Raw genomic sequence first — 12,371 nt, 5'->3', positions numbered from 1 at the left:
TTGCTGCATCTATGCCCTATGAAGCTGATTGATCCATAATTTTTCTATACTTTTACTACTGTCTGTTTCTGAAATATAAGCAAATATAAACAACTTTTATTTCTTCACAACATCAGATACAATGCATATTCATCTGACTACAAAGTGAGGACTACAGGTTCAAGGCACTAGTAAAGTATTGCTGAGCTTGAGTAGATTTTCAATACAGTAATTATTTTCTTAAAACTAGACTCTGCTGAACACATTCCAAGCATTCATTTTTTATACTGCATAATTTACTAACTGGTAACACTGTGTTGCATTATATTCATGTTCAAACCTTGGATAAGGTCATTCTCAGATTAGCAGGTTGTGAGAGTGTCATGAAAGATATATATTTAGCCCTAGGTAGATGCATAAACCATGCATTACTCTTGTAGTAACAACTGTTAGCCACTCTGGTGGGCTCCAAGTGACAGATTTTATAATAGTGTGGGCTTTGCCATGTGGAAGAGATAGCCACACTTCTACTGGAGGGCTGGTAATGTGCCCTATCAGGCAGGAACAATCCTCTGTGGTGGGAGGAGTTAATCCTATGCGCTGTGTTATGCAAGAAGTCAGACTAGATAATCAGATTGGTCCCTTCTAGTCTTGAAATCTATTACAACTAATTAATAATGACCATAACATGAAAAGCCTAGAACATCCCCCTGAATGCAAAAATTTTCCTGAACCATTGCCTTATTGAATAATACGTCTTTCATAGATCAGGGACAGAGTAATTGTTTATTTCAAATTTAAATTTATGAGCTGGCTGATCTATATTAACAGGGCTATAAACAGCGTTAATAAAATTAATGCCTCTGAAGAACAGAAAACACTGTCAACACACGGCTCTTTCCATATTTTATTCAGAACACTGTACATGCTTATGTGATTTACAGCCTGAAACTGTAAACCAAGTATGAATCCTGAAGATGAACTAGGTCTACTATAATAGCAAAACATACTTACTTCCAATTTCTGGTTTAAATTGCTCAGTTCAAATGGAGTTTCCAGATTTTCTGCACATATTTCTTTACTGTGAACCCTATCTTGTTTTATCTGGTGTAACTGTAGTTTTTCATAGCTTTGTGTCAATTTACAAAACTAAAAATTAAAGGAGATATGAATATTAAGAATATGTGTCTTCTATCTCAGATAATCTTTTATTTAAGTCATAATTGGTAAATACAGTGAAGTTTAAACATTCTAATTAGTGAATCTCTGTAACAAAGCACCAGTTACTAAAACTAAATTATTAAAGATGAACAAGACTAAGCTTTCATATAACCCTGAGTGTTTATTAACTGCCCAGTTAAACACAGATTTACTTCACAGTTGTTTTTTTTTTATTGAAATTTTGTATGGCACTTTTATTTTTAACCATGTAAAGTAAATTCTTGTACTGTATTTATATGAATTGTTTTACATTTGTTTAGTGCCATCTTGTGTTGACAATTTTTAAAAGTACTTCAGTAACCAGAATAAAGGATTAACTGGTTTATATTCACTTATTCATGAAGACCTTTAGCAGTTTAAGGTGTTAAAATTAAGCATTTAAATGTTAAAACTGTTGATATATTGGTCCCATTACCTTGGGATCATCAGGTACCAAATAATACCAAATATAACTCTGCATTACTGATACCTATAATGAAGGGATGGCTCTGGAGCCATGGAAAGAATAGGGAGATAGCAAACAGGAGGACAAAGAACAACTCAGGTGCTGGGTACAAGATGGAAGAAGGTAAGCTAAGCAGCAGAAGACATTGGTGACAGAATAGAGGTGACAGAATAGAGGGAGGGAATCAGGCAGTAGCAGGAGGATTCTCGGAGGGGTTGAGGTGGAAGTAACTGGGCCATACTTAAAATGGCCATTATCACCATATTTGCCAATATTTTACAATTTTTACCAAGGACACTTCTCCAAATAATCTGGAAGTGTAGTAGCTGCCAGCCCCTCAGCCACCAGAGTTTTGTGTTTACATTCAGTGAATTTTAGCCCTGAGTTAATGTTAATCTTAATTCGCAGGGCCTCAGGATTAACACCCTATATTATTATGATAGATTATTTTTCAGCACTCAGAAGTATGCTAGGCCCCATGCAGAATAAAAGTCATGTCTCAGCCCTGAAGAATTCACATTATAGGTTTAGGTATGACACACAAGAGAGGATAGTAAACAGAGGAGGGGAGGGGAACAAAATGAGGTCAGAAAAGGATTACACTAATCAGATCATGTGGTTACTTATTTTAGCCATGTATATAAACTGATACATCTGGGGTAGGGAGGCTTTATACTCATCTTCTTCAGGACAGAATTGCGCTTTTAGGTGGGATCTGAATGAGGAAAGAGTGAGTGGTAGCTTAGTGAATCAGAATTTGAAGGATGTTCCATGTAAAGAGATGCATGAAAGAAGGCAAAGAAGCAAAAGAAGGAAAATGTAATGAACGGGGCATCAAGTATGGCATGTCTGGCAGAACAAAGGAAGTTGCAGAAAGCAAAAGGGGCAGGTGGCAACTGAAGCCAGGAGATGTATGGCTTTGCAAGCCAGAACAAGAAGTTTGCACTTCATACATGTAGAGCAAAAAGAAATCAGTGAGAAGATTCAAAAAGGGGTTGAAATGGTCTGAGTGCTGGATAATAAAGACAATCTTGGCAAGCTAAGACCCAAGACCAGAGAGAAAGAAATTAATTTGACTGTTGTTAAGATGGATAGGAATGGTCAGATTTTTTTTAGATTTTTTAAAAATATTATGAAGGGAACAGGTAGGATTTGCTCATGGCCTGGATGTGCAGAAGAAAGAAATACACTCAAGGGCAGAACTATCATGAAAGATTACATTAATTATTCATTATTCATTAATTATTAGTATTTCTTATTTATTATTATGAGGAAGTTCTATGGCCTATTTTATATAGGAGGTCATACTACACAATGGTCCCCTCTGGCCTTGGAATCTATGAATCTATGACTGCCAAGTTGTGACAGAGTCTCAGTAACAGAGAGGATGGTGAAGTTGTTAGCAGAAACAGAAAATGATGGCAGTGGAGAGCATTTGGAGAAAAAGTTAGATCATGTTTAACTTGAGATGATGGCAAGCCATCCAAGATATGACAGCGATAACAGGAAACGTGACAATGTAAGGGAGGATTTAGATCTGATGTCATTTATGGATTATTTAATTGTACCAAAATCCACCCCACAACTAGTGCTAAAAAACCCAATTACTTACTGGTACAGTAACTATTGTTCGAGATGTGTCGTGCACACACATAGTGTAAGTGCGCTCAGTGCACTGGAGCCAAAGACTTCTGCCAGCATAATCACCAGGCAGCATTTGCTCTCCTCGTGCTCAGAGTGATGGCATAAAAGGGGTGTGACTGCAGCTTCCCTCTCTGTTCCTTTACACCACTGCCTATCTAATATCCAGAATAGTGGGGAAGGCAGAAGGGTTGAAGAATGTATATGTGCACAATACATCTTGAAGAACAAAAGTTACTGTTCAGGTAAATAACTGTTCTTCCTCCTACGTGATTGTGCACATATACAATCCACTGTACATAACGAGGTAGCGCTGGCCACACTGATGGCCACTTGGAGTGATGTTCAGGCAGTGACATGTCCTTCAGAGATCATGGCCAAGAACTGTTTTTTGTATTCTTCAGGCAATTTTGTCCCCCAATTGGAAACTGCTCACCAATTAATAAAGGTATATTTCAACCACAGTGCCTGATAATTCAACATCCTCATCTGAAGGAGCATAGTGATATAGGCCGATTGATAGTGCCAGAAAGGCACTACAGAGGATAAGTTTAAAAGATTGGATTTAAAGTGGCCCTAGGATGAGACTGCTTTGAACACTCATTGGCTACCATAACCACAAGGGATTCTAGGACAGAGTGGGTGAAGAAATAATCAAATTACTGCTGGGGAACCTGATAACACTTGTCCACGTGTTTAGGTATAGGCAGGACAGAGGCCAGCAACTTCCAGAGGTTCTTCGCAGGTTCCAGAAAGGCTTCATTAATGGGATGGGCAACCCATTTTGTGGTAGGTGTTTATAAGATATCAAAAAACTTGTGTAGGTGGTCTTGCACAAGCTCTGCCTGCAATCCTAGAGATGTGGCCATGAGGTCCTGAAACACTTTATAGCCCTCCATTGGGAGTAGGGTGGGGAAGGGGGTGATGTCAACTGCGGGGTGATGGCATTATGCATGGAAGAAGATGAAGTATGGTGATGGGAACATCTAGGTGTTCTTCTCTTGCACCTTTTTCTGTGGGCTTCAGCAAAGAAGGGGACTGAGGGATGGTAGGAGGATCCTGCCTTGAAGTTTCCAAAAAGGAAGAATGCAATCATCTCCTACACTGAGACTCCAGCAGTGGTCTAGACACTCTTGGGGCAGTCCAAGATGCGCAATAAAGCCAAGGGGGGATTCCACTCTTTGAACTGCCTATGAAGGTGATGGGCATAATACAAGGACTTCCTTGTAAAAATGCCAATCTTGCCCCTTGATTCTGGCATGACTAGAGTGTGAACTAAAAGGAGACCTGAAAGACTGTGGAAGAAATACAGGTCTATCATGGTCCAAATTTGAAGAGAAGGTATAACTCTCCTTAGTGAATGGATGAGCGTTCCACTTGGCATTCGTGGAAGTCTCAATACCAGCAAAACCTGGTGCTGTCCTAAAGGTACTGACATAGAGGATGTATATGACGGAGCTGGTGGAAGCAGGCAAAATGGCCGGAAGACAAAAGAATAGGTCAGTCTCAGTGGTGCTGACAGTGCCTTCGTTGAGGGTTGTGATGAAGAAGCCAGTGGAAATGAGGAATATGTGACTGTAAATGATGCTGGTGGCACCGACCTGGTGGAGACTGTAAAGAAAGGTAAGAGGCAAGTGTTCTGCTGCAGGTACTGGGGGTACTGGACCCAACAGTGCTGGAAACAAATATGTTTTTGATAACAGTGAAGACCGCAAGCTCAATGGCACCAGTGGAAACAGAGTTGACAGTGCTGGTAAGTGTCAGTATTTGTGACCTGACCTTGATGTGGCACTGGAGGACTCATGTGGGGTGAAGAGTGAAACTTCAACCACCTCTCAGATAAAGAAGAAAGTTTAAAAAGTTTTACGGAGGCCACCGGAGAAAAAGAAGAGCAGCATTTTTCAGCAGACTTGGGCTTAGACTCTGGGGCAGCTGGAAAGGTGCTCCTTGTGGCCGAGCTGTTAGTTCTCTTGTGATCAGGGTCACGCACTGCAGAGGAAAGCATTATTTCTTTTATAAGATGGACTTTGAGGTGGAAATCCCTGTTTATTCATCCTCATTGGAAAGGGGGTACAGATAGGACATTTGTCCCTCACATGCCTCTCACCCAGGCAAATTAGGCAGCTTTTGTGCCTATCTGTAACAAAAATCACGGCCCAGCATGTGGCACATTGTTTGAATCTTGGGGATTTGTTCCTTCTAAATTCCTAAATGAAAGGACTCTATCTAATAAACTAAATTATATTAAGGCTAACTATAACCAGAACCTTGTACAATTAGAGAAATCTCTGACTAGTGGCTGGTTAACTGAAGCTGAAGAGCAATGGGGAGCTCCAATTCTTGCTACAGATGGTAAGAAGGACCTGAGAAAGATGTGGTGGCCATGCCCCTTTTATGCCATTGGCTTTGAGCATGAGAAAAGCAGGGCAGTATAAGTCACTTGGTGGTAATGGTGGCAAAAGTCTCCGACTCTAGTGCACTGGACTTAGGCTTATATACTGTGGAATATATATGTTCAGAATCATTCAAAGGAAAACTAGAGTTCTTTTTTTTTCATGGTCTAATGCTTAACTTCTCAGTAACCACACCAAGATGTAAATCTTGTATCTATATTTACAATGCAGGGAAACACTGTAAGTTACAAAAACAGCTTTTGTTTCATAACTGTTTTCTTAAATTACTGAAAGTGGTAGTTAGATGACAACCAAAACATTCTCAGCTTATTTACAAAGCTGTTTGTTTGTCAAGTCAATTTCTCCAACCAAATATAGGCAAACACAGATAAAAGAGAAGACTGAGGAAGGGAAATGAAAGTTTAAAAAAGAACAGATGCTCCTTTTTATGGTCTCGTGATATGTACGTGAGGAATATTGTCACCATCAGGTCAAAATTATAGTTCTTTACTTGGCCATGCCAAGTTCGAGGTCCATCTCAGGTTTGACTGGAAGGCTGATTTGGTGAAGAGGTCTGGTTGTTGAACAAACTATGTCTACATTACAGAGCTTATGCAGGCACAGGCCCCTCGTGTAGATGCAGTATGCGCTCTGACAGGAGGAGTTTTTCTGCTGGTGTAAGAACACCACCTCCCCAAATAACATTATCTATGCCAACAAAAGCACTCTTCTGTTGGCATAGTTGTATCTACACTGGAGGTTTTATCAGCAAAGCTATGTCACTAGAGTGTGGCTCTTTTCACACCGCTGACTGACATAGCTATGCTGGTATAGGTTTTAAGTATAGCCCAAGCCTTTGTTTCTTTCCCTTTCCCAGTAGCAGAAAACATTGAAGACACCATCAGATAAGAAAGAAAAGACCAAATCTAGGACTGTCTACTCTACGTTGTTAAATCTGAGAAACACTATGGACTGAAGTTCAGTAAACCTGACACCCATTAGACTCATAGCTAAGAGTGGAAAATAGAGAATAACAGAGAAAAAGGACAGATATGGAGCAAACAAAATAATCAAAAAGCAAAAATGAATCCAACCTGATGCCTCTTCCCTCTGGTTTTTATACCTCCTCTCATGGAATACTACCAATTTGTTCATAGCTGGAGCTATGAATCTGAAAGCTGTTTCCAGAGCTTTTCAGTAGCCTTCATAACACAAATAAACTTAACTTAAAAACAAGACAACCTAGAGTAATCTAAAACATTTCAACATACAGACATATCTCAAATCAAGATTCCCTGTGTGCATCAGCTTCTAATGATCATAACCCTGATTAGGTGATTATAGCCCTTCAAGATACCTAGTCCATAGTTCACAGGTCTTACATCTGACAGAGGCTCTCTCCATGTCCTTTGATCACATTGTCACAATAAGTCCAGTATGGAGAAGTAGATTCAGAGTTCTCCTTATAGAAATGATAATTGAACCCATGAAAGTGGATATGGTCACCCAAAGTTAAAAAGTGTGACAAATTACCATTCACAAATCCCTGAAGACACATCTATTAAATTATACATTAGAAACATTTTTTAGAAAATAGTTAAGGATAAAATTTTTAAATGTAGATAACACAAATTGAATGAGTACAAAAATACTTCATATTTATCAAACCAAATTCTCAACACAAAGTAAGTCTTTAAATAATTCTAAAGAAATATTACCTGATATGATTAGAAATGGAAATATAAAGTGATAAAGTAAGTTTAGAAAACTATTCAAAATCTACTAAACTAACCAGAAAATATTGAACCACTGTAAAATACTGAATCTGACTTTTTCCTTACTTGAGACTTCAGTGCTTGAAGTTGAGCTTCGAAATCCTGAGCCATCTCATATTTAGTCTTCTGCAAGCTGTCTAACTTCTGTCGAAGTATCCCTACCTACATTTAGAATAAACATTCAGTTTTACTTTTTCCAAATAATTCCTAAGAGGCTAATATTTAACATAGACAAAATTGTAAATAGGACTGGTGCACCAAAGGTAAATATTTTTATTGTACTTATTTTAACAAGTTATTAAAAAGTAAAATTAGATACCACAAAACTAAATTGCTTAAGTTTGACATTTTGTACCGAAAAAGTCCATTGCATATTTGCATTATAATTTGATTATAACATTATATAATTGCTTAATGAAAGATCTTGTCTTAGGAGCAATTCCTTAGACCACCAGCTGACCTGAGTAGCTGAGTTGAGAACTAGCAGAACCTCACATCTGTGTGAAACTTTTGCTGGACTGGCCTCATAAATAAGCAGTGCCCATCACTCATTTAAGACAACAATGAACCTCTTTACATTTTTATCTTCACATGTGCACATGTTTATGCATTACTTAAAAACAAACAAACATCCCACTAAAATGAAACAAACTCACAAGCATTGTGGCAACAAAATGTAGGTAAGTCTGAATGACAGAAGGGGTTGCAGTTGTGGATAGTGAAGAAGGTAAAATAGAACCTTACTAAACAGATAGTCTTTCATGTGTGTACAGAAAATCACACCTGCTTTCATTAGTGACAAAAATATCTTTTTTGCTAATTTTTACGCTTATTAACTCTGCAGAGCCAACATACCCAAGAGTTCGCAAGATGGATTTTTGTCCAAATTTCTTTACTAAACTTGAATTACACATATGCAAATTGTTGGGAGACACTAGGATTGCACTATTGTCTATGAATGTACACTCTGCAGATATGACTGTGCATCTGTACAGTGTCTAGCAGAAAGGATGTCTAATCTTTGATCAGTAATCCTAGCTGGTACTGCAATATAAATAATAATTATGATGGAGTTGCCCAGGTGTAAATGAAGGCTTAATTTGGCCTGGAAAACCTTTATCATTAATGAAGATACACAAGAAGGAAAGAACCCATTTTGACTTTAAAATCCCAGATTGAATTAGCTGGGCTGGCATTTAGAAAAACCAACAAATCAACTTTTTACTTGTAAACAGTGGACATATTTAAACTGGACATAACTGAGACACACTAAACATTGGACTACTCAATGACATTTTTACAGTAATTTTTCAGAGCAGAAACACATTTTAATACAAAATATCAGAGATCATTACTGATCTTTAAAGAATTTGTTCTGTATTCTGATGTGATACACTTAACAGGCATATTTATAAAGTATGCTATTAACTAACTCCCAGAATTAAATGCTTTCTTTATAGGAGATGGTATTCATGTACGTACTTCTTGACCTTTCAGATCCAACTTGCTTTGGGCATTTGCTAATTCTTGATCCCGGACATCCATTCTTGCCTCTAAAGCTCGCACCTTCCTTTCCCATTCCAGTTTCTTGTTGTTTACCATGATATCAATTTGGTGGATTAATTCCTGAAGCTCAGCTTCACATGGAGAAGCTCTAATAATATAAACACAAATTTTTAAAATATAGATTTAGAGAGGAAAAATATTTTATTCAGATTACTGTAATTTATTTACTCTCATCAAAATATCAGGTCTTTAGGGGGTGGGGGCAGGAGGGGAGGAGCCTTAAAGCTAAAGGATGTCTTCAACGTAGACAGAATCCCAGTTCATGATTCTTACCTTAGCTTGAAGTTAGGGTTGGAGGCTACAGTGTTTTTTTCAAAGCCCCTACACATGGCGGTTCCAGCATGTATTCTGGACCTCCTATCAAGTATAAATACCTTATCATACTTCCTGATTATAGTCTACCATCCATGTTATTTGATCAGGCAGTGGACTACTGTGGAAGAATCAATGCAACAATAGTAGCCACACAATAGTGCTGCCATATGAACAATATATAGTTGAAGTAGCAGCTTGAGTTCATTATTTTTTGTCAAACTGATATTTTCCCCTGCAGATCTGATAGTAGGTCATATAAATAACATGCTTTGCTGAATAGTAAACTTTCATTTCCACCAAGTTCCATCTCTCAGAATCCCAAGTGTGGAGAGTAGCAAACTACATCCTGCCAGACCTGGATTTGGTCATACAACCCATAGCTAATGTAATGGTTCCCAATCTTTATTTGCTGGAGCCCTAAGAAGGGCTGTGAGATAGCGCTTCCATCCCTCTGCCTCTATTCTATATTGTTTAGACCATACCCATTACTGTGGTATGTGGGTGCCTTCCAAAGTGAAGGATAAACAGGAAGACCAGCATCTGTCATATGATATTTCTTCTCCGTTCACCCTCTCACATTGAAAAGCTATGTCTTCTTCTTTAACTATGAACGTGATTCACTGCTGCATTACTCCAGTTTTACACTGGTGTAACTTCATTTCTGTGGATTTACTCCAGTGTAAAACTACAGTAATATTGTTGTGAGTCCAGCCTTACCAAAAGAGAGCAACTGAAAAATCAGCATGGTCAAGCTTGATAAGCCAGCTGTAGGGAATATTTTGACTGAACCCTTCTATTAATTTGGGCATTTAAACAAAACCTATCCTGAAAATCCTACAGGGCAAGACTTACATTAGCTGAGTATTTAGAAAGATTGCACATAGTAAGCACAGATATCCCTACCCAAAAGAAAAGGTGGTTATTCTAATTATTCAAGAGAAAACAGTTAACTCTATCACATATAAGTGAACTGATATTTTCAGAAACAGATTAACTATTTTAATATACAAACATTTTAATTAGAAAAGCTTGATATATTAACATCATTATTTTTTATTACAATATCAGACACTTAGATAAGTTTAAAAAACACCTTGCTTCAAGCAGGTTAATTTTTCATTGATGTGATTAGCATCTCTGAGTAGTGTACAGACTGTGCTCTTCACATAGTGCAGTAGAAAGTGACAGACACTGGGTATGTCTACGCAGGAGCTGGTGGTGTAGTTTCCAGCGTGGATATACATACCTGCTCTAGCTCTGATTGAGGTAGTGTGCTGAAAATAGAAATGTAGCCCTGGTGATGTGAGCAGCAAGATGGGCTAGCCACCTGAGTACGATCCCATCTGAAACACAGATACATACTCAAGCAGCTAGACCATCCTGCCACTTGCACCGCTGCAGTGACACTGCTATTTGTAGGGTGGGTGCTAGCCTGATCACAGCTGGAAATTATACCTGCTGCTCTGGTGTAGACATATCCATTGTTTTCCCACTATCAAACTGAAGCAATCATTCAGATCCTGCAGTCCTAGTACAGAAATAACTTCCAGAATGTGACCAAAACAACAAAAGTATTTTAGAGGTCTTTGTGACCAGTTGGCTGACTAATGTGAGGGCTAAAAGGTTGTTAAAACTAAGTCTAGTTAATAAGATTGCTAGTTATGTGACTTTCCCAGCCTGAATGGTAAAAGAGCTCAAGCAACAAAGCATCTCCTATTAAATCAGCAGTTTTACTTTCACTAAAAAGAGAAAAAAGCCTACTCATGAGAAAATGTCCTCTTCAGGAGATGAAGAAACCTTTTTCCATTGTACTTGTGCTGTTCCTAAAAGCAGATTTGTACAATATCTTCAAACACAAAGTAGTAAGGTTTCCGAACCTTTGAAGTTAAGTTTGAAATTCATCCTTTTCAACAGGACTCCTTTGACACTGATGAATGACATTTTTACAATGTTACTTCCAGGTCATGACTCTTCATAAGCAGGAAGGCTATGTCGAGAGATCTGAACAGAGACTAACTAGCCCTGTATTTACATCCCTGAACTGGATATTAAAGGCAGTAAGAGGAAGTGTAATCAGAAACTCAGAATTTGTTGCCTTCTCAGTTACAAATAAGTCAGGATATCATCTCATTTTTAAAATTTATTTAAACATTTTCAATAAAGAGAAGGGGTAAACAGTGAGGTGGCAAAGTTTGCAGATGATACTAAACTGCTCAAGATAGTTAAGACCAAAGCAGACTGTGAAGAACTTCAAAAAGATCTCACAAAACTAAGTGATTGGGCAACAAAATGGCAAATGAAATGTAATGTGGACAAATGTAAAGTAATGCTCATTGGAAAAAATAACACCAACTATACATACAATATGATGGGGACTAATTTAGCTACAACTAATCAGGAGAAAGATCTTGGAGTCACCGTGGATATTTCTCTGAAGACGTCCACGCAGTGTGCAGTAGCAGTCAAAAAAGCAAACAGGATGTTAGGAATCATTTAAAAGGGATAGAGAATAAGACGGAGAATATCTTATTGTCCTTATATAAATCCATGGTACGCCCACATCTTGAATACTGCATACAGATGTGGTCCCCTCATCTCAAAAAAGATATACTGGCATTAGAAAAGGTTCAGAAAAGGGCAACTAAAATGAGGGGTTTGGAACAGGTCCCATATAAAGAGAGATTAAAGAGGCTAGGACTTTTCAGCTTGGAAAAGAGGAGACTAAGGGGGGATACGATAGAGGTTTATAAAATCATGACTGGTGTGGAGAAAAGTGAATAAGGAAAAGTTATTTACTTGTTCCCATAATATAAGAACTAGGGGCCACAAAGTAAACTACAGTTGATACCATCTGTTATTTTTCAGGTTTGTTACTATGAGGTCCATATTCCTATAGACTACATTATGCTCCCACTGTACGTTAGCAGACTGTGCCTTCCCTTTGTAATGAGTGTGTCTGAATCCAGTTCACACTGAGGAATCACACTGCAGGAAGCCCCACTATCCAGCTGAAATTGCAGAGGGCATTCACTATTA

The 12,371-nt window shown here is 38.2% G+C and overlaps 1 protein-coding gene across 5 annotated transcripts in view; it reads right to left on the bottom strand.

Moving 5' to 3' along the window:
* DEUP1 (deuterosome assembly protein 1) overlaps positions 1-12,371 on the bottom strand; it is a 94,521-nt gene that overhangs the window by 53,359 nt on the left and 28,791 nt on the right. For 3 of the 5 annotated variants that reach the window (XM_073337025.2, XM_073336994.2, XM_073337035.2), the window contains exons 3-6: positions 9,294-9,377; positions 8,937-9,108; positions 7,521-7,616; positions 994-1,128 (exon numbers count right to left, since the gene is read on the bottom strand). In XM_073337025.2, the coding sequence (XP_073193126.1) occupies positions 994-1,128; positions 7,521-7,616; positions 8,937-9,108; positions 9,294-9,377 (487 nt within the window). The remainder of the gene's footprint in view (positions 1-993; positions 1,129-7,520; positions 7,617-8,936; positions 9,109-9,293; positions 9,378-12,371) is intronic. The other 2 variants (XM_073337015.2, XM_073337004.2) reach the window with 2 other exon arrangements.

Source organism: Lepidochelys kempii, chromosome 1, assembly GCF_965140285.1.
Source record: "Lepidochelys kempii isolate rLepKem1 chromosome 1, rLepKem1.hap1, whole genome shotgun sequence".
Taxonomy (NCBI): domain Eukaryota; kingdom Metazoa; phylum Chordata; order Testudines; family Cheloniidae; genus Lepidochelys; species Lepidochelys kempii.
This window is presented reverse-complemented; position numbering and strand designations above follow the sequence as displayed.